We start from the raw sequence: 24,812 nt of genomic DNA, 5'->3' as shown, positions 1-24,812 counted from the left end.
AAACGCCTGTCCTGTTAACCCTTGGGGAGAGCAGAACGGCAGGGTGGAAGGGTCAGGGTCTGGCTGCAGGTCTGGCCCATGCCCCATGCGTGTGCAGAGGCCGGGGCCATTTTCCTTTCCCGTCCAGCTGAAGGTGCTGCAAGTTAAGCGGATTTTGTGCAGTTGCATTGCTCCAGGACCTGCTGCCCTCATGCAGTTGTGAGGATCGGGTGAGGATGCTCTAGGCCACCACGGTAGGAAGCTGGTGTTTGAAGGCAGTGGGTGCCAGCGGGGTGATGGCTTTCTCGCTCCAAGGCAGGGAGCAACGGGGTGATGGTGCTCAGCGTGACTGAGCGCTCTGGAATCTGGGACACGTCCCGGGCCATATTTGTGGTTAGGAACCATGTTCGCGTTGCAGTGATACAAACCACATTTACAGTGGCAGCAGTGCCTCTCGAGTGCTCCTCTGACGCCAAGGACTGGCGTGACCCGACCCCACACGGGACAGGCGGCTGCCTGCTTCCGGGGTCCTCCAGAGTGTCCCCTTGCTTGGACTTGCCTCCTCCTCCCTAGCAGAGGTGAGTTCCTCCAAAATGGCAGTCCTTTGCTTCATGGCCAGACCCTGCCAAAGGATGCAGGCTTTCCGGATGCTGTAGAGACTCCAGACTGGGGGCTGGAGGGAATTTGCAGTTGCAAAGATGGGGCCAAGCCAAGAAGTTTCAAGGTAGCTCCAAGCGTGATGCGAGGGAGAGAATCTGGAGCTAAGGTCTGGTTCAGGGCCATCTCTGCTGGTTTGCAGATGAATCAAAGAGTCTGCCCAGTGCATCTGGGGAGCAGTTCTTGCTTAGAGGATCCCACACTGCCATCTGCCTCAGCACGAGCTGCCATGCAGAATTGCAAACCAGAAGCTTTGGGTACCTAAAAGAGCAGTTTCAGGGGACAGTTACCCAGAAGAGATTTAGCACCTCTGCTGCTTAATACTCCCCACCTTTGCATGCCGACCCAAATCTGGCCTCAGTGACTCCATTGCTGCAGGAGGGCGTGGGGTTGCAGCTGAGCTCAGGGAGCCGTCGCTCCCAATACCTGATTCAGCACTCGCCCCTGCAGCCCACGACCCATGCAGCAAGTTTCCTTGTCTTTCCCTGTCCCTTTGGGGCAGGACATGGCAGCTATTTACCTGCACAGTAAGGGCCCTACAAGCGGTGGTGGACAGGAGACGGTATCTGGCACTCGCTGGGGCCGCAGCCTGCTTGCATTTCTTCTCCTTTTTCCTTTTGCCTTACACCCTCTCCTAAATACCCGTGCCAAGCGGGTGTCCCATTCTGACTGCTCGGCGAGGGCCGCGAAGCCGGCTGTGCAGGAGGCACTGAAACTCTCCCGCCGCCAGGAATCAGCTGGAGAGAGCAACGACTTTCTACAGCCAGTCCCGGGAGCGGACACGGCACAGTGCCCCGGCCCTCCCTGGGGACACGCCGTCCTCGCACAGTGTACGAGTGCCACCTACAGGGTGGCTCCGCGTCCCGGCCTTCGGACTGGCCCGAGCACGACCGAACCGCTCGCCTAGCAGGAAGGATGCCAGAGCTGCCACGCTTCCCTTGCGCATCCCGTGTCCATCCCGCCAGGGATGTTTCTGCTAACTCGTCCCAAGCCTCTCAAGCTGGGCCGCGCTGCGCCGCGCTGCCCCAGAGCTCGGTTTAACCAAGCACACGGCTTCACGGCGGTACTGAGGGCGGCCGGCTGCCGGATGGTGGCTGCGGGACTAACTTCGGCGGTGCTCGTAGCTGGAGCGGCCTTCCCGGCCCCGAGGGCCGCCGCTCCGCGCGGCCTTGCTGCCCTCGGGCCCAGCGGGACCCCCGGCTCGGGGGCGGTGGGGGGGGGGCCTGGAGCGAGGCCCAGCTGCGGCGGGGTCCGAGCGGGGATCCCGCCCGGGCCGGACCCTGGTCTCTGTGAGGGGACCGCCGTGGGGTGAGCACGGTTTCCCTTTGCGGCCCCCGCCAAGCCAGCTCGGAGCTGGGGCAAGCTGAGGAACGGGGCTGAGCGAGAGGCGGGATGGCTGCTCGGCTCCCGCTGGCTCGGGGAGCCCTGAAGTAGAGGGGGGAGGAAGATGGGCGCTGTGACAGGACTAACGCCGCTCCTCCCGCCGCCCGACTACAATTCCCACAATGCCCCGCGCAGAGGAAGGGCGGGGCCGCGCGGCCCGCTGGGAGCTGCAGTCCTGCCGTTCGGCGGGGCGCCGGGAAGAGGCGGGCGGGCGCTCGGGGGACTACGAGTCCCGTCGTGCCCCGCGCGCCGCCCGCCCGCCCGGACTGCGGTACCGGGGGCTGTGGGCACCGGGGAGTCGCCGCCGCCGCCAGCCCCTGCCGCCGCCGCCGCCCCCCGCTCCCCCTCATCCCCGGGGGACCCAGCCGCCGCGGGGAGCGGAGCGATGGGCGGGGAGGACGAGATCGTGCGCATCGCCAAGCGGCTGGACAAGATGGTGGCCAAGAAGAGCGCGGTGAGTCCCGGGGCGGGGGCAGTGGCCGGGGCCCCCGTTTGGGGTGGGGGTCTCCTCCGCCAACCCCCCCCCTCAGCGCCCTCTCCTCGTTGGGATGGGGCTCCCCCCTCAACGCCCCCCCCCCGTTTGGGGAGGGGATCCCCTCCCCCTGCCCCCCCCCTCAGTGCCCTCTCCCCTTTGGGATGGGGCTCCCCCCTCAACGCCCCCCCCCGTTTGGGGAGGGGCTCCCCTCCCCCTGCCCCCCCTCAGTGCCCTCTCCCCTTTGGGATGGGGCTCCCCCCTCAACGCCCCCCCCCGTTTGGGGAGGGGCTCCCCTCTGCCAACCCCTCCTCAGCGCCCTCTCCTCGTTGGGATGGGGCTCCCCCCTCAACGCCCCCCCCGTTTGGGATGGGGCTCCCCTCTGCCAACCCCCCCTCAGTGCCCTCTCCCCTTTGGGATGGGGCTCCCCCCTCAACGCTCCCCCCCCGTTTGGGCAGGGGATCCCCTCCCCCTGCCCCCCACTCTCAGCGCCCTCTCCTTGTTGGGATGGGGCTCCCCCCTCAATGCCCCCCCTGTTTGGGGAGAGGCTCCCCTCCCCCTGCCCCCCCTCAGTGCCCTCTCCCCTTTGGGATGGGGCTCCCCCCCTCAACGCCCTCTCCATTTGGGGAGAGGCTCCCCTCCCCCTGCCCCCCCTCAATGCCATCTCCCCTTTGGGATGGGGCTCCCCCCTCAACGCCCCCCCTGTTTGGGGAGAGGCTCCCCTCCCCCTGCCCCCCCTCAGTGCCCTCTCCCCTTTGGGATGGGGCTCCCCCCTCAACGCCCCCCCCCCGTTTGGGGAGGGGATCCCCTCCCCCTGCCCCCCCCCTCAGCGCCCTCTCCCCTTTGGGATGGGGCTCCCCCCTCAACCCCCCCCCCCGTTTGGGGAGGGGATCCCCTCCCCCTGCCCCCCCTCAGTGCCCTCTCCCCTTTGGGATGGGGCTCCCCCCTCAACGCCCCCCCCCCGTTTGGGGAGGGGATCCCCTCCCCCTGCCCCCCCCCTCAGCGCCCTCTCCCCTTTGGGATGGGGCTCCCCCCTCAACCCCCCCCCCCGTTTGGGGAGGGGCTCCCCTCCCCCTGCCCCCCCTCAGTGCCCTCTCCCCTTTGGGATGGGGCTCCCCCCTCAACGCCCCCCCCCCGTTTGGGGAGGGGATCCCCTCCCCCTGCCCCCCCCCTCAGCGCCCTCTCCTTGTTGGGATGGGGCTCCCCCCTCAATGCCCCCCCTGTTTGGGGAGAGGCTCCCCTCCCCCTGCCCCCCCTCAGTGCCCTCTCCCCTTTGGGATGGGGCTCCCCCCCTCAACGCCCTCTCCATTTGGGGAGAGGCTCCCCTCCCCCTGCCCCCCCTCAATGCCATCTCCCCTTTGGGATGGGGCTCCCCCCTCAACGGCCCCCCCTGTTTGGGGAGGGGCTCCCCTCCCCCAGCGACCCCTCAACACCCCCCTCCTTCGGTGTGTGGGTCCCCACCCCCCTATGCCCTCCCCTTTTTGGGGTCCTACTGCCCCAAAACTCTCCTTTTGGGTAAGGTCCCCCTAAGTGCCCCCCCGTTTGGGGTGGGGGGCCACCCCATCCTTACTGTGATGTGGGGAGTCTCCCCCTTCCCTATTTCTGATCCGATAGTTGGGGGGGGTCCTCTCTGGAGCCCTCCATCCCTCTTGTGGTCATGTGGGATCCACCCTGTTTCCTTGCACCACCACTGTTGTGGGGACCCCCTCCACGTTCCCCCCGTTATGGTGGGACCCTCCCCTTCTCCCCCACCTTTGTAGGACCTCCGCCAGCCCCCCAGCTCAGCACCCCAGGGCTCACAGTGTGGGCTGCCTGCTCCCTGGCCTGCGCTTGCCTGCTGGGCCGTTTCCCCTCCTGGAGGGTATCCTCAGTCCTCCTGGTCTGTCCTGTTGGGAGCCCTTGGGATGGGGATCTTTGTGCATCCCCCCAGCGCTGACCTGTGGCTCTCCGTGTTGTGCCCTCAAGGAAATCCAGTGCTTCTGTATTTATCTCCTGCAGCAGCCCTGTCTCATGCAAGCACCACTTTTGTTCGCTGTCGGGTGGCCCCTGGAGCGTCAAGGATTGGCCTTGCTGCTGTCTGCCCACTGTGGGTCTCGCAGGGTGTATCATAACCGGTGTGACTGTATCCGCGGGGGGGGTGTGCAGGGCCAGAGTAGCGAGTATCTCTCTGCCTAATGGGATGTGCCAGTTGGTGCTTGGGTGATCCTGGTTGTGCTTGTACAAATGCCAAGGCAGCAAGCTGGGTGGCAAGAGATCGTGATGGAGGTAGGCTCTGCACCTGGGTTTGGGCCGAGGCAAGGGGCTTGTGGGGGTGGGGAGGGCTGTAGGAGGATGTGAGTGAGAATGGGAAGAGATTAGGGGAATGTGGTATTTGGACTGTGGGATGCTGGGTGTGGTTGTCTAGCTTCACGTGATCTTTTGGATCCTGGGCTGGCTCCGTGGGCCGTGTGGATGAGGGTGAGTGCTGGCTCTTTAGTAGTAGTTGTAACAATACAGAAAAGTGTTTGGGCGCTGCATTTTTGGGTGTTCTAGTTGCTAGGTTTTTACCAACCACCTCACTTGTAGAGTGGCAGTCGTTCTGGAGAAAGAAATATATACTCCAAACAAAACATCCCAGTAGCACTCATCTTGGTGACTGATATTTTACCAAACTGTGAGTGTAGGGGAAAATATCCAGATATGGGAACAGAGACCCTTTGTACAACCTGCTTCTGTTTTCCTTACCATTGACCTCAAAAAGCATCTTGTCGTGCCTGCAGAGAGCCCGCCTTGCTGTCCCATAGCCTTCCCTTCAAGCAGTGCTCTGTGTTCAGGCTACACCACAACCTGTTCCCATTGACAGCAGGTTTTTGATGCTAATGTTTAAATGAGAAAGAAGTAGCTTTGCTGAATTTACTTCCAAGCTTCATAGAGGAAGAGGCAGCCTCTTAAATGAGCTGTCTCTAATGCTTCCTGTTAGCTGGCGTTTTATATGGTACTGAACCACATGCATGTGTTTATTGTGTATCAGCTAATTTGCTAACTCTTCCTACAGGATGATTTTCTGGAGTACCTGCTTGTTGCTCTAACTTGCGTGGATCCCCGTTCATTGCCATTGCCCCAAGTGGCTCCATTTCTTACAACGGAGACAGGAATCGGGCCATTTTGTATGTTAAGATTTGTTGTTTGTATCTTTGGATTTAATGGACTCAGTCTATGACTATTGGAGAAACTGAAAGGTGTGAAACTTGCCTGGATGGGAAGTCTCTCATTCTGGGTACGGTAATGCATGGTTTGTGCTGGAGTGAATCGCTTGTGCACGTTGAAACCTTTGACTTTGCTTTGATCTGGCTTTCTCAGCTTCTGTCCTGCAGGGTGGCACTGGCAGCTGGATTGCTTCTTGTAATGAGTTGGGATCAGCCTCCCTGCATAGGGAAGAAGGGATCTGAGGACAGAGTCTGTCAGCGCAGGCTGCTTCCCATCTCTGCAATTATAGGCTCTGTAGGTCTTGTACTGCAAATGGGCCTGGAGTGGGTAGTATTTTAAATGAGCTGTTAAACGTGAACACTAGAAGGCCTTGTTTGATAGAAGGGGGATGGGAGCAAACTGCAGACTGAGTGGAGACTGACGTGCTCTAGGTTGTGATCTGCTGAGGGTGCTACTGAAGGCAGGCTTTGCTAGTGCTTTTATCCCTGCTGCTTGTTTCTGACACTAACGTCTTTTAAATATGTCCAGGTTGCCTAGTCAGACATTGTTTGGGTCTGGGTTCTTGGATGCAGATCTGGTGCATGGAAACTTCATGAGTGAGTTTCAGGTGACCAGCTCCTTAGCTTCATTGCTTGATGGCTTTGCTGCTGGTATCGGTTCTTGTCCTGAGCGGAGTGGTGCATCAAAAGCAGTAAACTAGGAAACAGGTACTTTAAGTTTCACGCTGCAGAAAGAAGATGCCTGTAGCTCTGGCTCTGGGCAATGGTTTTGAACTTTAGGTGAGTGATTGTGCAGTTCTTGCGCCTCTGCTAAACTGTTTTTTGCGAATCATTAATCTGGGCCCCCAAAATACTGAGTCTGGTAGTAGGATTATTCCTACAAGGCAAGTGTGCTGAAGGGACAGTTGTAAGTCAAGATGTATCTTTCAGGTGTTACAAACATTAAGCTTTTGAGATAAGAATAATGAGCTAGTGCAACAGTTGTGCCATCTGCCAGCACAGATCTGTAGCACTCCCATGTTTTTCTCTTTCACTTATTCCAAGATCTTGGGTGCCTCCAGGATTAAAGGATGTATTCTTTCAGTCTGAAACTGCAATCCCAGGAGTTGTTGATTTCCTTGCTGATGTTTTAGGGAAGGTTTGTTGAGTTCTTTGTCCTTCGAATTCAGCTTTCTAAATTTGTGCCCAGCCTGTTATATTTCTTTACTAAAAGCAGAGGCACTTTCACTGTCAAATTTTCTTCTCTGCAGGATGGTGCAATGGATTTACTGAAAGAACTAAAAAGTATGCCTATGACTCTGGACTTGCTGCAGGTGAGTTGCACGCTGAAAACTGCATCTGGATGAACCAAAAATGTTGCTTAAATGAACTTAATGGGTTCCCTCTGACTTCTTGCCTCACTCAGAGCATCAAAATAAACATTGCATCTAAAAAATAGTACTGAACTGTGGCTTTGAACTCGCAATTAATTGGCTTTGGTGCCTTGGTAACTTTGTGCGCTCCTGGTGTGGCAAGCCTGAGTAACTACTCAAATCCTTTCCTGGATTTAAAAAAGAGGGAAGAGCAAATTGAAGTAGCAAGCATAAAGAGCCATCATGGGTGTGGTTGTTTAAGTCTTTGTAGTGGTGATATTCAGGGTGCCCTCTATGGGGAGGTGTGAATAGCATAACAACTCAAGAGATTATGATATGCATCTTGGATTTTTTTCCAAGATAAGCTTTAGTTGTCACTGAGAGGCGAGGCGTGTAGGAGAGGTATTTGTGGGTGATTGGAAGTCAAACTCGTATGATCAGTTTGAGTAAGCCGAAGACTGTCGTCTAGTCCTTCCAAAGTTGGAAAGAGATAGTCGTTCTGCAAGTCCCTGGATAGTGTACATCTTGGTCATTGCTTTGGCTTTGTGCTTATTTCTGGTTTTGGTTAGTAACAAATAACTAGTTTGCTTCTGAATGATTCACTCGAACGTTCATTTGCAGTCCACCCGCATTGGGATGTCAGTAAATGCACTGAGAAAGCAGAGCACAGATGAAGAAGTGATATCACTTGCCAAATCACTCATCAAGTCTTGGAAGAAACTTCTAGGTAAGAAAGTAAGCATGTTCCTGTCAGAGTCAACTTGCAAAGTAGCTGACTTCAGCTAGAGGCTGGGTTTCTCAAGAAAACTTATCTATTGATCTAGGTAGAATATTTTAGCAGCTCAGCTTTTCAGATTGCACCCTCTGTCTTCAGAGTTCCATGTCCTGCCTTGCATTCTTCTGGATTTAGTTCCTGTTGTCAAACTAACATCCAGCTTTTTCCTGGGAAGTGGACTGAAAGCTTCAGGACTGTTCTGAACATGTACCTGATCATATAATTAGCAATGTTAGCTGCAGAAATAATATCTGAGCCCTCCACCCTGGTTGTGTGTGCTGTACTGCATTAAAACAGCGTGCGCTGTCAGTCTGGTGTAACAGCTTGGAAAGAAATGCTGGAATGCATTTTAGATGATGACCTTATTTTAACACCTTTGTAGGCAAAATTACGCTGACTTTTTCCTGCTGGGTAGGCTTTTATGGTGATGGACACTGATAAGCAGAAGCTTGTAATTCTGTTTGAAAAATCTTAATGCTGATATGACACGCACTAACTAACCTCAAAATTACGGATAGAGCTTACAAATATGGTGTTCAGTGGTTACATTTGTGTGGTTAAAAAAATGAATCATTGGCAGTGCTGAGATTGGAAGGGCAGCTCTACCTGTGTCCTGCTAACAGGGCAAATAGCGTGTCTCTCGGTCTATGCTGCTGGCAAAGTACCCCAACATGACGTTCAAGCATTCTTTATTTTTAAACTGATAGCTCGGGTTGCTCTGTGTAAACGAAAGAATAAGAAGTGAATTCAAGTGAAGTGAGCAGCTGGCTCTAATCTGCACCTCGGGATGCCCCATTTCTTGACAGGCTAAATGAGTGCTAGAAGTGCTGTTTTCCTGTCCTGCCTGGGGCTGGCATTTCCATGTTGCAGTTGATGCGTATTGGCTAGGCCGGGACAGTTTACCTCTTGGGTTGATCTTTTTTCTGTAGTAAAATGAAACTTCTCTCCAGGATTGTGCTACTGGCTTTCAGCAGCACTTGGGAAACATGAGAAATTGTATTCCCAGAAGGGCTAGCCCTTACTGGCCCCTAAAATGTCATTGGCATGAAATACTGCTTTTAAAGTGGTGCTTTGGAGAACTTGATCTAATCTGTACTCTGCAGCTAGGGTCTCTCACAAATAAACCTTTGTGATGAGGCATGTCTTGTGAGGAAGCTTATCTCTTACGGAGGAAAGGTGATTGCTCTCTGCTTTCTGGCTAGGGTGGGTGAAACTTGTTTGAACTCCTTTCTACTCAGAGGCAAGTGAAAGGTCTGAAAGTGTGGAAGGCCCGAAATGCCTTCTTTCTCCTGATTCTTTTCTGAGAATAACAACTTGCCTTAGGCCAACTCTGTTCAGTCGCTTGAAGACGCTGTTTAGTATGTACAAGGTTTTGTAAAGTCCAGTTCTGAACCCTTTAGCATCCAAGTTTGCTTTTTCTCTTTCCTTTTGAATATAGATGCTTCTGAGGAGAAAAGTGAGGAGAAAAAGAAAAACCTGTCCTTGCCAACATCTTCCTCAAAGGAGACTAACTCAAGAGACCAAAGGTAATGCTTCCCTTTAGCCAAAGATGATACTGTTACATAATTTGAATTTTCTCATGGCACCTTGTGATAATTTTTAATTTTAAGTGTCTGAGCTGGGAATTTGGCATACTCAAATGCCTGGTCAGATACACCAAGAGTCTAGATTTCTTCAGTGACCATCTGTGTGGTGTTTTTAATAAAGAAAAACTGAACTGTAATGCAGAAATAAACATCTACAAAACACAGTGGCTTTAGTGAGTTTTTTGCTTTTATTCATGACTTGTTTCATGTTTTTCCATTCTTGATTTTGTGGTGTTGTTTTTTTATTAATAAAACATTCCTCTGGATATTTTGTGTTGCATTTTTATATTTTTGCTTATTTCTGACTTTGAACTCCTTTAGAATGAAGATTATTTTTGGCTTTTGCAGTCTCACCTGGTGGATGGGAGTGATATTCATGCATCACTGTAGTAAAACTTCCATTTCTTTGTCCTCTTCTCAGCAAGTCCCAGCAGAAGTCCTCTTTTCACTCTGGACTGATGTCCATCAATCTAGCAGGTCTGCCGCATGCTTGCCCCTTGTCATGCATTGAATGTTGCATCCTGTTTCCACTTTCTGCAGCTACACTTGCTAAGCCGTGGAGTGGACGCAGTGTTGGTTTTTTTTGTTTTTTTTTTGTTTTTTATAAGGGGAGGGGGCAAATGCAAGTTTAAAAAGCTTTGTCCTAGACCCTTTCCAGAGGTGAGCCTGTTCTCTCAGCCTCCAGTCCTAGGAGACTGTATTTCATAGGTTTGACAGTTTCTGAAATTTGCCAGAAGATTTGGAATCTGAATACTATATTCCCTCTGGTTTGTAGACTCTCTGTCCCTGTTAGTCACCTCTTTTGTCATGCTCCCCATTTTCTTGTGTTTGCTTGGGCCTGTCTCAAGCCTTGACGCTTTGGTGTGAGTCTTCTAACCCCTTGCAGCTCTGCAGAGGGCTGGTGATGGAGAAAGCTGCTTTTGCTGAGCTAGAGAACTTCAGTTTGTTGCTTGCATCTTTGTCTAGCTCATCTTGCGTAGAATGTAAAAAATACAATTGCAACTAAGCATTGCAATGAATGTGTTAAGACCTCACAGCCAGAAGAATTCAGCTTTGTAGTAATGCAGCACAACCCTGGAGCTAGGGCAGTCCAGTTTGGTGAGTGTATGTGACACACAGTGGCAGTCTGGTGTGTGACAGTCGTACTGGGGTTAGAGCAGTAGGATGGAGTCTCCTGGCTGCTGTTTCCTTTTGTCTTGTTGAAGAGACAAGGATCTGAGGCTGAAGAGCAGTCAATGATAGCTGAGAAGGGTTTGCTTATGAGCTGAGAGAATGACTTGAGTGCTATCACCTGGCTTGTGGTGCTAATACCTTCTCTGTATGACTGGTATCTGATCCTTACAGTCTAAAACGCAGGCTAGTGCTGCCTTCCTGAGGGTGTGAACACAGGAAGGAGCTGCTGTAGGACTGATGAGGGTAGAACTGAGCCAGTGATGGGGGTACGAGCCTTTGTGCATGCCCTTACTGGTAAAGGGGAGGCAGCTTTCCCTGCAGGGTAAGGGCAGAAACCTGAGCGGAAGCATTTGTCTGCTGTTCCTGATGGGAAAAGGAGAAGGCAATTTCCTTCTGAAGCTCACACGAAAAGAGGAATATGTTGCCTTGCACTTACTGACCGCTCTCACCGGTAGTAAATAAATGCCCCCGAGTTCATGCTGAGTTTACCTTAAAGCAGTTTGTACGTCCGTGCCAATGATTCATGCGTGGTTGTAAAGGAAGGGGTAAGTATTACGAATGTGGCTGATACTGCTCCAGCCAGGAAGTAGTATTGCAGTTCAAGGAAAAGGGGAAGCCTCTGATTTAGCCTTGGGAAGATGTACCTCAGGGAATGCTAAGCCTAGAGGGAAGGAAGTGTGATACATATCCCTGTGTGCAGTGGTGGTAGACAGTCATGAGCAAAACTAGCTGTTTTTGCTTGGACACCTGGTTTGATAGCTAAGGCTTGTAGTAATTTCACTCAAAATAGCACGCCGGCCATAGTGGGAGGTTGCCTCTACACCTATTTCCCTGCTGTAGCAGACAGTTATCGTGGGGTATGCGTAGTGGAGCTTTCTGGCCTGTGCAGCTAACCTCCTCTGTGCCTTGAGGATGCACTGCAGTTACTGTTTCCCCCTCACCTTGATGCTTTCTACATGTATTCAGCCTCCATCATCTTCTAAATGGCCAAACGTCCCCTTGGTTTTCTAGGAGAAACAGAAGCAAAAGGGATTAGTTTAGCACAGATCCAGAGGAGGAGGCTAGCTCCTGGTGTCAGTCTGTTGAACCAGGCTCCCTGTACAAAGACAAGACTGCTTGTTCCCTAGTGGTGCAAAATAAGCTACTAATCTGTCTTGACAAAAAAATAATTTCTTAGCAGCAAAGAGTCTTTGGCTTTGCTCTCTAAAGCGCAGGCTGTGATGAAGGGAGTCTGGTTCATTGCTTGGTGCCTGATTGCTGGTTCAGCTGAGGCTGCTATCAAGACCCAAAAGAGATCAGTTTGTATTCAGATATTTCAGCCTCTTAGTCTGATAGATTTTGGCTGGGGCTTCCTCTTCTGTCAGGGAGAAATATTTGAACAGCTCTTGGCCTGAAACTTGTCTTGCTCTCTGGAGCCCAGATGGAGAAATCCTTGCGTAGTGACTAGGGAGCTAGCGCTGCTAGACCTGAACGCCTCTCGCCAGCCAGTGTAGGGCTGGCACCTGTAAAGTTACGTACTGTGTACTGTAATCCAAAGCATATTCTGTTGTGCTGTAGTGTTTTAGACCATTAGCACAGTACATCTTAATGGGCTGTGTCTAATGTTTCTTTCTTTCTCTCTCTCTCTCTCTCTGGCAGTGTGAGCTCTCTCTTTTCCAGGAGTCTCTTAAGCCTTTATTAAGAATTTTTGGATTTGTGGCCTGAATTCAGCTCTTTGGCCAGTTTCTCTTCCAGTGCAGCCCTGAGTTCTGCTTGTGGTCCCTGGCTGTTGCTTTGCCACCATTTTGTTTTCGCTTTTTGTTTTTTATTTTTTTAATGTATAAGCTTTTGTTGTCCGGATAGATTTACAAGCTCCTTCTCCTGTTTAGCAGGAACAGCGTAAACCACAAGGATTTCCTGAAATAAGTCCTCTAGGTGTGTTTGAGGTCTATTTTCCAACTATTCTAATTATAAGCTTCTAAAGCCTAATAAATAACTTTCTATGTGGTCTTTGGAGTGGCTGAAGTCTGTTTCATTTAATTCATGAGTGATCAGTTGTCACCTCAGTGTCTGATAGGGCTCAAACGGGAGGTGTGAGGAGCTGATTTAACTCGCCTGCAGTTTAATGCTCCAGTCCTCTTTTATTCTGCTTTGACTCACCAGTCAGGCAGCTGTTTTACACTGTTTGGGGGCTACCTTGAGCAGTTAGATTCCTGGAGTAGGCTCCGGGGACTTCTCTTTAGAAGTAGGCAAGAAAGAGCTTTCCTGTCCAGTGAAAATTTGAGATTTCAAAGCGTTTCCTGTCTTGTGGCTGGACGAAGCCAGGCACGTCAGAGTATTTTTAGTTATTCTGAAACGGCCACTGGCTTAGTGATGATGAGGACGCTCAGGTGGGACAGGGACTTCTGAGTTCAAATCCCTACTGTACCTTATTCAGATCTGTAGCTTTAATTTCTTCCATTCTGTGGGAGTGTTTGAGCTGCCGGGCTGCTGCCTCTTCTGGGGTGAATCTTGCTCACTCACTTCTAAACTTGCATCTGTGCTGCTGGGAGAAGGGCTTTGAACTTTTGCCTCACCAAGCCTCTCCAAGCAGAAGTTCCTCAGTTTTCTTCAGGCTATTTAACGATGCTGATCTGAGGCCCCGTGTGTGCAGGTGAATATTTCTTTACTCATCACCCAATAGAAATGGGATATCTACCTCTCTTATCTAGGTGTTTTTTCCTGCTTCCAGGGCATAAATATCCAAATATCCGAGTCAATTGCACTTGCGGATAGAACCTTTGTGAAAATCAAATATTACCTGTGTAAATATTAGTTTAAAAGCCTGGCTTTAAGTATGGATGCTTGATATCCTGGCTTTATTTCCTGCACGTTAAGGTGCTCGTCAACTTAGTGTTTTTTTTTACATTAACTGTCACAAATAAGATGTGAAGGTCACTGATGGGAGTTTACATGTAGTGTCTTGCTCTGAGAGGCCTTTGTGTTACTGCTGCTAGCAAAACGCGACAAAGGAGTTAGGAAGTTAGAAGAGCTCTCTGAAGGCATCATCTGCCATCCCTTTCCTAGGACATCATGGACTCTGTCCAAGCTGTTCCTGACGGGTCTTTCTCTAAGCTGCTCTTTAACAACCCTAAACACCTCAGGGTAAGACATTTCTGTAGCTGCCCTTGCCGATCTCTTCCAATTCATAACGCTCCTTTACAATTTGAAACCTATTCCCAACCAAAATCTATCTAAGATGGTTTAAGATCTTGGAAGGACTCCAGAGCCAGACTGAATATGAACTTTACAGTAGCAAGGTGTCCCAGGATCAGTCCCCGAGGTTGTCTGGCTCAGTTCATACAGCAGCAGCTTCACTAGGCTTCCAGGGTAACGTTGGTCTTCTGTGGGCTAACTAGTCTCCTCCCGGACAGTATAGTGGTAGTTCCTAGTCATGAGAGTTTTATTTTCCATGGCAATAAAAACTGGCAGTAGCGTCCTAGCTTGATGGTAATTGTCAAGTCACTTGGATCTTCAAAAAGACGTTTCCAGTATGGCGTGGGTGAAATCATGGGTTTCTCTGTTTTTCTCTTCTTTATCTATTATTGCATTAACGTTATTTAGACCCTGGCAATAAATGCTGTGCGTTTTATGGCCCAAACACCAAAGACAGAGCAACCTCTCCTGAAAAGTTTGCTGTTTTGCTGCCTAGAGTTAAGAGCTCTATAAAATCATCTGGGAATCATAATAGGCCAAATTTTTCATCTGCAGTGTTTGTGAGGCTAACTGACTCTCTGCGCAGATGTTAGGCTTTATGGGCAAAATGTCTCAGCGCTGTAGGTGTACCCCGAGCTGAACTGCTCTGTGAAGTTACTCCTCTGGCATGCAAATCTCACAGTGGTGCAAGCGAGCTGAGCCCGTGCAGTGCTTCAGCTTGCCTGCATCGTGCAGTAATTGTGCATGCAGGTCTGGGCTGCGATTATGTGCCTTTTGTCTCAGGCTGGCTTCCCCTGGCAAATGACCTGACTGACGCACAGTCACAACAGGCAGATGTTTGTGTTCCCTTGCCTCTGTCACAATTGCTTGCAGGTGGAAAATGAAGTTCTTTTTGCAAGTGAAGCACTATTCATTTGTCCTCTGTCAGCCTGGCACCTGTGTGAACTGAGTGTGGTCATGCAGGGGTGCTCTTCTGTGAGATGAGTAATCAAAAGTCTTGACCAGAGCTGTAGGAAAAATTGAAGAACCTCTGATGTGTTATGCTGTGTTTATTTAAAATACCAGAGCTGGAAGAGACATTTTCTTTCCTTTTCTTAGCACAGAAGCTGCAGGGCTAGCTCTTTACAGCTCCTTATTCTGAAGGGGTTCACGCAGCATTCTGATTTCTGCCCCAGCAGGCAGCTTGCTGCCCTCCTTGTCAGCTATAGAAAGCTGGAGTGCTTTTTTGTTTAACTGTTCTCCTTCCCCGCTGCTGACACCTCATTAGTAAAGGACATGAGACGAGGAACCAGCTCAACACCTGCTGAGATTAACCTTAGTGGTGGCTTCTGCTCCCTCTCTTCTGAGAGCAGTTAAGGACAGAGAATGTATTTATCGTGTCTTGCGGGACTCAGTGTCCTGCGAAGCAGGAGAGAAATGAAGAACCATGCATCTGCGTGCTATGATACCAGACCAAGTGAGTGTTGGTGATCACAGGAAGTCCTGAGCCTGTCTGAGTTACTGACAATGTCCAGTGGCTTGATAATATTTTTGGTCGATGTCCAGTGGTCTAGTAGTTGTACTGTGTTTAGCAGGCCTGCTTAATGGGTTAAAACATCAGAGTCCACAGGAGATCTTGTATCTGGATTGATGATGCTAAGTGCTGTATTGAGCTATATGCTGATTTGGGGCATGTATCTTTGCACTGTTTTCCTCTGACTGGTTTTGTATTATAATTAACAGGGTGCTTGGCCACATACCTGCTGATCCCTTCACTGCTCTCAGTAACCTGAACTGAGACATTCTGACAGGTGAAGTTTCTCTTTTAGCTCCAACAAAAGGCAGGAGCCTCCGAAGACTCCGACCACCCCCAAAATCACCACCTTCCCTCCAGCACCCGTCACCTGCGATGCTGTCCGCAACAAATGCAGAGAAATGTTGACAACTGCTCTACAGGCCGATGGTAAGTAATGGAGGAAACCTTGTGTCATCTAATGTGCTTCACAGCTCCTGGTGCATCCTAACAGAGATCTCTGCATGTAAGTCAGTGCCAAATTAGGTTCCTCTGGAGCAGCCTCATCAAAGGATTATTGCCATCCAGCTCAGTCCAGCTACTGGTCACCTCTTTGTTAGATTTGTTGTCATTGCAGCGTTTACAGACACTTGCGTATGAACCTGACTTGAGCTAGGTCCAGGCAATTTGTCAGGCTACGGCTGTTAGGAGCTGTATGTGCAAACAGCAGTGCTCTGCTCTGTTAGCTAAGCCAAGAGATTAGGTGGAGTTGCCTTTTCAGTACGAAGCAGGGGTCATAAATCAGAAGTTTGATCTCCAGGTGTGCAGGTATTTCCTTCCCTTCTAGGTCTCAGTCTTGTCTGATTGCTGTATAGTGAAGCTGACATCTCTACTTCCCCTTGGGGCACAGCATGAAGCAGTAACTCCATATATGGGATTTGTCAGTAATAGGCTTTATGCCAGTCACGTTCTGCACTTAGGACTCCTCTGTCCATGCAGACCGGAGGCCCTCAAAGACTGTGGTCCCCTGTGGCTGGGGCTGGGATTCGTCTCTCTTCACTCAGGGTGTGCCATCTGACATCACAGGCAACCGCAGGTGCTCAGCATCTCTGCAAGTCAGATCTTAAGTATCTCAAAATACCGCACATGCTTGTATCCAAACTGCAGGTCCCTTTGGAAAATTGGGGCCTGCCTAAGCACTGCAGAGCTGTATTAATTTGGAGACAAGGAATGTAGACGGCAGATGGAGAGGTTCACAAAGTCATCACTTCTAGCCTACCTGTGTTTGTGTAGATTTATGTTGTGTTAGATACTTTGTGTAACTCTTAGCAGAACCCTTGCTATATAGAGCCTGCGAAGTAGTCTCCTCAGCTCTGTTGCTCTGCTTAGCTCAGCCCTGCTCTGCTCTGCTCTACCTTCCCCTGCTTTATGATATGGGTTAACATAACCAGTGTCCCAACTCCTACAGTTACTGCACTCTGTATCATGCCGCTTAATTGACAAGAAGAGGTGTGTGAAAGAAGAGGTAAGGCCAGATGGAGGCACTGAGCTGAGAAGAGAAATGAAGGCTCGACGCCAGGGCTTCGTATTTTTAGGCCCTATGAGTCTGTTGATCTGAGTGAACCTACTTCTCATGGACACCAGTGTCCACTGCGAATCAATTCCTGGCTGTGTATGCTTGACTTCAACTATACCAGGACTACACTGGATATTGGAAAACTGTATTTATTGGGGGCCAGGTTCTTGTTGGTTTTGGTTCAGTGCAGTCTACCTAGTAGAGAGGCAGAGGGCATAAATTGGCTGGATTTGCCTATTTTGATCACTGCAAAGGAGTCAAAGGATACCTAGAGCAAAGACGAAGATGACATTTTTTGAGAGGTGCAGGTAAATCACAATAACAAACTCTCGAGATTTGTATCTCAGAAATATGGTTGCCTGGTTGGAAGTAATTGACGTCATGTTCCTCTTGTCTTACAGATGACTATGTTGCCATTGGCGCTGACTGTGAGCACATAGCAGCTCAGATCGAAGAATATATCCTTATGTATAGGGCTTTCTCAGGGGCCTGCGTGAGTGGAGCCCCCAGGCCATGAAATTAATGAGCTCAAAGGAAAAACGGGACAATCTGCTTTGTATGAATGTTGTGGTGCAACTCTGCTTGTCAGGGCTCTGAGTCGGGTTCCAGCGCTGCTTGGCTGAATACTGAATCACTAAGGAAACACCAGTGTGGTAATGGGAGCTCAGAGCCGACCCCCTGCTGGTGTGATTGACACAGTTATTTCCTTCCTGTTCGCACCATAATGGACTTTCAGGCCCCAATTTCTCCATCCTGCCAAAATGCTATTTCCGGCTCCCAGCTCTGCTTCCAGATACATGCAACTTCCCTGTGCCTCCCTACTGAGGAGAGCGTGCTGACATGGGGCAAAAGCGATGGGGAAGATGGAGCAGTGAGGATCAAGTTGCACGTAGATTTGAGATAAGCTCCGAGATTGCTTGGTATGGGGGCTATGGGGTAGGAGGGGCAGCTGGATTCTGTTAGTGGAGGGTTATGTGGCTTCCTTGCTGAGAAAAAGACCGTGTAGAAGAACCCGAGCAGAACTGAGAGTAAAGATTGTTTCCAGCACAGGGAAAAGGCCAGAAGGATTGAAAGCCCCTGGACTCTGGGATTGCGTAGACCTATTCTCAAATTCAGTGTTAACCTCCCAGAACAGACAATGTCTTTGGATCCTGGTACCTTCCTCCGTGTGCTGGCAGCAGTAACGTTCCCTGCTGTTTGTGAATGGTGTCGAAAGTGCTTGGAGTTCTCTGGGTTGATTGCAGGCTCCTTGACTGCCATGTACGCATATACCAAGATATCAAGAACACTGACATGAAGTACAAAAACCGAGTGAGGAGCCGCATCTCGAATCTGAAGGACTCTAAAAACCCTGAGCTGAAAAAGAACGTGCTGTGTGGGGCAATTACCCCTGAGCAGATCGCAGTGATGACCTCAGAGGTGAGGAGGCCAGAGCAGGGTTCATTTCTTACAGGGGCTGTGTCATATGGATTAGCTTGAAGCAAGAAGTAGATATGCTGACAGGGCTGCACATCTCTTGAGGTGCAGCTCAGCGGCTGCTGCTGGAGTGCACGGGGAGGGAGCTAGCAATGGGATTTTCAATGTGGAGAGTAGTCTTTTGGGACTTTAGATCATGAAAGGGGGCTAGATATCAAGCAGTACCAGAAACGAAAGGCTTTCTGGGTTAATGCCTATCCGTTAAGCCATCCTGCCCTGTTGTTTCTTTCCCCTGCGGTGGGTGTGGTGGTAAAGCTGGACAGATGTGATTTTATTGCTTTTTTGAAAGGAGATGGCCAGTAATGAGCTGAAAGAAATCAGGAAAGCCATGACGAAAGAAGCAATCCGGGAGCATCAGATGGCCAAGACGGGAGGGACGCAGACTGACCTCTTCACCTGTGGGAAATGCAAGAAGAAGAACTGCACCTACACCCAGGTTTGTCTTCTGGCTCCTACTGCCCCCACACCACTGACCTCTGCACAGGACATGATCTGTCATGGTCCTGAGCTGCGCTACTCTGTGTCAGGCCCTGCAGCATGGGACAAATTTTGCCACTGATGGAGAGAAGCTTTTTGCACACTCGGGCTTTCTAAAGCGTAGAAAGCACACATCTCTCCCTTGAAGCTTACATAAACTGTTTTGCCTGTTTGTGCAAATGCTGACTTGCATCTGGAAGAGCAGGGGTTATGCAGCATCAGTCAGCGAGGAAGCTTTCGGGAATTGATATATGGTGGTGCTGTTTGCTGAGCAGCTTGAGAGAGCTTCACACTGAAAGCAGGTGCTGGGAAGATCATAGAGAAGTGTGGAGATTCAGGAAAGAGAGAGGAGTGGGTAGTACAGAGAAGAGAGACTGCAGGGACCAAGGCAGGCACGTTGATGGTATTAAAAGTGCAAATTAAGAATATAGGCAAGCTGCAGCTGGACAAATCCTGACTTATTTAAAATCAAACAACATATTATATACACATTATAACACTATAATAAAGAATAAACAAAGCCACAGTGTGAGCAGGCAGAGGGGACTTGTTCTCCTTGATGGACAGTGGCTAGAAACCTCATGCATTGCCAGTGCTTTTTGATTCCCATGTCCACTGCAGGCATCTGGAGATAAATGTGCGTTTGCTGTGAGTCAGATTTTTAGAATGTGCAGATACCCAGAAATGCACCAGCAACCACGCGTTTGCTCTGCTGCATTTGCTGAGTGGGTACACACAAACTGTGCATGCAAGTACTGAGTGAAATCCCTTAACGTGCTTGGTTGTGATGTGCAAGCACAGATGTGAGCCAGGCAGCTGACCAGGGATTTTCCTTTGGCTGAACAGCACTCTTGCATCCCAAAGGCTGGCTCAGGCAAAAGGCCTCGCTCGCTCTGAGAGCACGTCCCACTGAGCCAGCTAGAAGTACCGACTGAACTGTCTGTCTCGGTTGCTTCAGCAGCGTGTGGGACTCTAGCTTCACTTGAAGTGGACTGGAGTCTGACTGCCTAGTATTGGAGCAGGTCAGGACAGGATCTTCTAAATGTAATTATCAAAAGGTTTTCTGTATTTTTATTAATTTTCCAGTGAAAAGACAATCACCACATGTTGTCTGGTGACTGAGATGTCCTAAATTTCAAGTAGATGAACCGGTGTTTATGAAAACATTCAGAGTTAAGCAGTAACATTGGGTGAGAACTGCAGAATCCAGCTACTAGAGAATGCTTGCAAAACATGCTTAATTTGCATCCTGGAAATGCTGTGACTCTGCACATTGGGTAATTACATACATAGATCACCATAATTACTCTTCGGCATATTTCTGCTGCCTGATGTGTGCAGGGAGTGCCAGTATTTGTAGTGTAAGCCCAGTGCCTTGTGGCACTTAAATGCCATGAAAATCTGATTTTTAGCAAAGTATGTGTGTCTGGCAAGAGCCGTTCAGAGGCAGCAGTCACATCTGGGTTAAATATTAGAGTTTCTTAATGGCTCAAATGCAAAACAGACTAGAAATGTGCAGAACCTGGTAACCCAGACTGTGTTCCTGTGAGGCTGGGATGTAGGACTGGTATGTAAAAGGGAATGGCTTGAGTGCTTTTTTACAGGTTGCTGTTGGAACATGTGCTTGATGGGTTGAGAGTTTAGTAGTCTCAGAGCTGACTGTGTCCAGACCCTGGGGATAGTGTGGAGAGGGACCAGCTGTGGGTATGTGCACCTCCAGAGCTACCCACAAAGAATGGGCAGCAAAGGGAGTGAGGAGGGACATCTCTGCTGCCCCAGCGCCCTTCCCTCGGGGGTGTCAGAGAGGGGTCATTAGATGGAGTGTGCTTGAATAGCAGCCACTGAACACTGGTGGCATCATCTGCTTGCTGCTGCCATTGTCACAGCTGGAAAGGACAGGTGGTCATCTGAGGAGACAAGCCCTGTGTGAGCCAGGGCGTCTTGTGCTTGCATAAGGCTCTAGAGTAGACAAGGGGATCTCTTGCAGCAGTGTAATTTCCTTGGGGTCTCCCTGGCATGGGGAGCAATTTCTTTACTGTAGGTGGATATGCAGGTGCCCCTCACGTGTTTATTTTTGTGTCTGGTTGGATAGCCCTCTGGTTCCTGCCCTTTCAGTACTGGAAAGCTGGGCTGCTCTAGTCTGTACTCACTGGTCACTGGGCGTGCTGGCAGGCAGCTATGGATGGCACTTATCTAATACATTGTTCATGCTTAAATGATCTAAAGAAACATTTTCAATAGAATGTGAAGCCTGGCTTAGCTGCAGGATTGGAAAGTCTCCTAGGAGCGTGAGACCATATGTACATGGGTGTATATTTGTATGTAAAACAATAATCAGATTCATTCTACATGTCGGTTCCTTTTGCTCTCCCAGCCCTTAGTTCTTCAATGATTTCTGACCGTGATCAGAAGGCCAGCGTGGATCCCTGGTGGCTAAATGCACAAGGAGCTCCCCCCATGAAGCCATGTGCGATGCTTAGCTCTCATTTCCCTTGTGTCCTCCCCCAGGTGCAGACCCGCAGCTCTGATGAGCCCATGACCACCTTCGTCGTGTGCAACGAGTGTGGGAATCGCTGGAAGGTAGCACACCAAGGATATTACTGGCACTGAGGGGTGTTAGGGTAGCTGCACCCACGATACTGCAGATGCTTACCTGCTGTCCTCAGAGGTGCTTGCCAAACACTGACTGGCTCAAGCAAGTGGTCTTTCCTCCCAGCAGAGAGGCAAGAGCTCCTGGGTTCATCCCATCTCTGCAAACCAGCTGGGGTCATATCTCGCTTTCTCATTCCCTGTCTCCCTCCTCACATCCCCCGTTCTGTCACGACCAACTTCACAGTGCTTTTCATGCTCCCTGTGCCCGCCCCCCAGAGATGGTGGTGATGCCAGCATGTAGGATTTAAAAACTGCTCTTTTATGCTGTGCACTCGGATGTGAGCAGAAATCTCCCTACCTGTTAATGGTGAGCGGAAATGGCACCACTAAAAAGAGCCAGTGCCACAGCTGAGAGATTCAAAGGGAAGCTCTGCTTGGCCCCTGCTCCAGGGGCTGAGCCCTGCCTCTGCAAAATCCCCAAGCCCTTGCCAGCTTGAGAAACAAGATCATCACCTGGATCCCTATCTTCATCTAGGCAACAAGCACATGACCTGCAACTCCCCTTGGCAGTGAGATTTTCTAATCAGGGTTTAAACTCCCTTCTCTTGCAGTTCTGCTGATATGTGCCATGGCCCAAGAGCGGCAGCCAAACGCAGATCAGAACGCAACCTCCATACTCCAGCTCCCACGGCAATTGTGTATTGTACCCCAAGTGAGTTTGCATTGTGTCATGCACTGAGAGAGCAGCTGCAGGGAGGCCTGCCTCCCTGCTTGGGCCTAAGTGGAGAACCACAGTTGTGGGTTGACAGTTTAGCAGGAGAGCTCACTAGACACACTTAGTCGTTATTTTCTCATCTAAGCGAGTATGGTAATTTTTTCTTCAAAACTAATATTAAACATTTTTGTCAGTTTCTGACTTTTATTTGAACTGTGTGCGTACAGCACTTTGCATTTGCGACGCAGAACTGCATGGGAGCTTGGGGGACAGTCATTGTCCAGACGGATGAGGACTGGATGGTGCTTGGACCACCGGAAAGCAAGAAGCTGCTTGTAGGTACACCTTCGGTGCAGGAAGGCTTGCTTTTAATCACTCGTGAACTTGAAAACACTGGGCCAAATCCTGGAGTGGCTGGGTGGGCAGTACTAGCTTTGCTTAGCTGGCTGGAGGAGAGCTGTTGGTGGAACACAGCTTTTGGGGCACAGATTAGATGATGCTCTCAAACTCAGGTGGATATCGGTAGCATTCAGTTGACTTTGCACCAGTATAATTTAGTCATTTGGGGCTGGATCCCTTGTGTGTGATACATACCTTGTGATCTCATGCCTTTAAATGCCAACAGCACACGCTGCTGCAAAGATGAGATCAAGGACATGCTATGCAGGATGTAACAGACAAGAAGCAGGGTGACACCAGCCACCAAAAATCAAAATGGTTGTTACTGTGGAGCAGGAAAGAGAGTGCTAGGCACAGACCCAGGTGAGGTGAGCATTTCCTAGAGCTCCCTCCCTCTTGTGGAAGGAGTCCCCTAGAGCTGAGGGCTCCCTTAGCACCTTGTTAGGGGCAGGGAAAGTCAGGGCTGTGCCCTCACAGGGAGGGCCCAGCAGCCTCTTGCTGTCCCTGCTGGCTGAGCTGCTCACCTTGCCAAAGGCTGCTCCTGATTGCCATCAGCCAGGGAACCGGGGAACGATTAATCTTGATTTAGCGAGAAACCATCCATAAAGCAGGTGGAGAGAATTCATTGGCCAGTGAGGGTGTTAAAAGGAAGTCCCAGACAGTTTCCTGTTGCTGTTTGCTCTGCTCCTAGCCAGGCTGCTGAGGGGCAGGCTGAGTTTTTCCTATGGGACTCGTTGAAGAAGCTTAGAGAGAGGTGGGGAAATGCTGTAAGTACAGAAAACTTTCTAGGGCTCCTGAGCTGGAAGAGACAGGAATTGCAGAGATCAGTAGGAGCTGCTGGCACTTAGCTCTGCAAATTGGATGAGGTTTGAAGTGAGCTCGTAACTAGTATCTGGAAGGGGAGAGATGAGGAAGAAGGGAGCTAGCAACGAAGCAATCCTCAGGTGCCAAGTCTCAAAATGTGACCTTGTGGGGTTTCTGCAGGATCAGACTGCAGGATCAGTGTGGGGGTAACTAGAACTTGCCAGGAAACTTTCCTCACAGCAGCTTTCGATCTGATACTTTAAAGATCTCTTCTGAGATCCCAAGCTTTTAACTGGGTGTGATGCACGGTATTCAAGGGACCCCAGTAAAGCCTGTGAGTTTGAGGCAGGTCTGGAGCAGTCCTCTGCGTTTCAGCTCTTGCTCACACATAATACAGGAGTATTTGCAGTTGCATCTTCTGTTGCATTGCTCCGCTGCTCCAGGGTGAAAAACAAGTATTTCCACTGGCTTTTCAGCATGCCATACAGCAGACATTCATCAGAGATCTTTGTGAAGTTTAGAGAGGAGTAAGCAGCCACATTAAAGCAACGGCAAGCATGTTCACAGCCCCTTTGAGGGCTGTGTTCCTCTTGAGGCAGTGATCCCAACGGGATCCTTTGCTCAGGGCTCTCGCTTTAAAGAGGTGCGGCCAACTCTCAAGAAGGGAAAGATTGAAAGATGCTGACAATGTGCTAAGTCTCATGAATCTGGCAGGATTATTCAAGCCAGCCTGTGGAGGGAATAGTGCCCTCACAGTAACGCTTTAAAAAAAGCTTGAGGATCTAAACCCAAAGCTGGCCAAGGCACTCTGGCTTGTGTGCTATGAACAGGAGCCAGCTAATTAACGAGCTGCTGTTGCCTTCCTTCTTGTATTACTGTAAGGGGGGAATTGAGCTTGGGTGCAATTAGCTGACAATCCTGAATTGCCTATGGAGCAGAGATTCATAAATGGAGAAGGAGCTTCTCAAAGGCTAGGGAAAAGTATCTTGCCTCCTGGCACTCTGTCGTGCTTCTGTCTTCTGGGATAATACCAACTACACGCTTATGGGAGTCAGTCAGGGGAAATGTATTGGATAAAAAGGTGTCTCAGAAATAAAGATTTAATTATAAGATATTTAGAAGTGCAAGGATTGTGAAAGCTGGATTATCTGGTGGTAGTGGGGCCCCAGCTGGGCCGAGACCTCTGTGGCCTGGGGAGAAGGTCTCACCAGCCTGCCACGCTGCTTAACCACTAACACCTCCACGCCCAGAGCTGGAGCCAGATTTTTAAAATGGTCTTGACATACTTCCTTTACTCGCAGAAAAAACCAAAACTCAGGATGGAAAACCTTCCCAGCACAGGATCCAGACACTGCTGGGCTTACGCTGTTAGCGCTCGCTGGGGGAAAGCTGCCTCCCCGCTGCAGGGTCACAGCTCTGCCTTGCACTTCGCACCCATCGGGGCTAGTTTGGCTGTGTCCCGTTAGTGGCTGTCACAGCCACATCACTCTTAAGCGGTGGGAAAGCCCTGGGCAGTAAAGCAGTTTCTTTGCTGCTTTGCTATCT

General features: G+C 50.3%; 1 protein-coding gene across 6 annotated transcripts; it reads left to right on the top strand.

Annotated features, from left to right (window-relative positions):
• Nucleotides 1–22,277, top strand: TCEA2 (transcription elongation factor A2). Of its 6 annotated transcripts, none has more exons than XM_068912073.1 (11): nucleotides 1–233; nucleotides 6,721–6,814; nucleotides 6,927–6,989; nucleotides 7,650–7,755; nucleotides 9,242–9,329; nucleotides 15,545–15,678; nucleotides 17,206–17,262; nucleotides 18,069–18,223; nucleotides 18,570–18,716; nucleotides 21,266–21,337; nucleotides 21,961–22,277. In XM_068912073.1, exons 3-11 carry the CDS (start codon nucleotides 6,936–6,938, stop codon nucleotides 21,967–21,969), a joined length of 822 nt encoding a protein of 273 aa, XP_068768174.1. In that variant the 5' UTR covers nucleotides 1–233; nucleotides 6,721–6,814; nucleotides 6,927–6,935; the 3' UTR covers nucleotides 21,970–22,277. The 6 variants fall into 6 exon arrangements, with proteins under 6 accessions (XP_068768174.1, XP_068768170.1, XP_068768175.1 ...); XM_068912074.1 differs by having other exon boundaries at nucleotides 41–209; XM_068912069.1 differs by lacking the exon at nucleotides 6,721–6,814 and having other exon boundaries at nucleotides 17–209.
• Nucleotides 22,278–24,812: the final 2,535 nt, after the last annotated feature.

The sequence above is a fragment of the Struthio camelus genome, chromosome 18 (genome assembly GCF_040807025.1).
Source record: "Struthio camelus isolate bStrCam1 chromosome 18, bStrCam1.hap1, whole genome shotgun sequence".
Lineage (NCBI taxonomy): Eukaryota > Metazoa > Chordata > Aves > Struthioniformes > Struthionidae > Struthio > Struthio camelus.
Note: the sequence above shows the minus strand (reverse complement) of the source record. Positions and strands in the feature narration are given on the sequence as shown.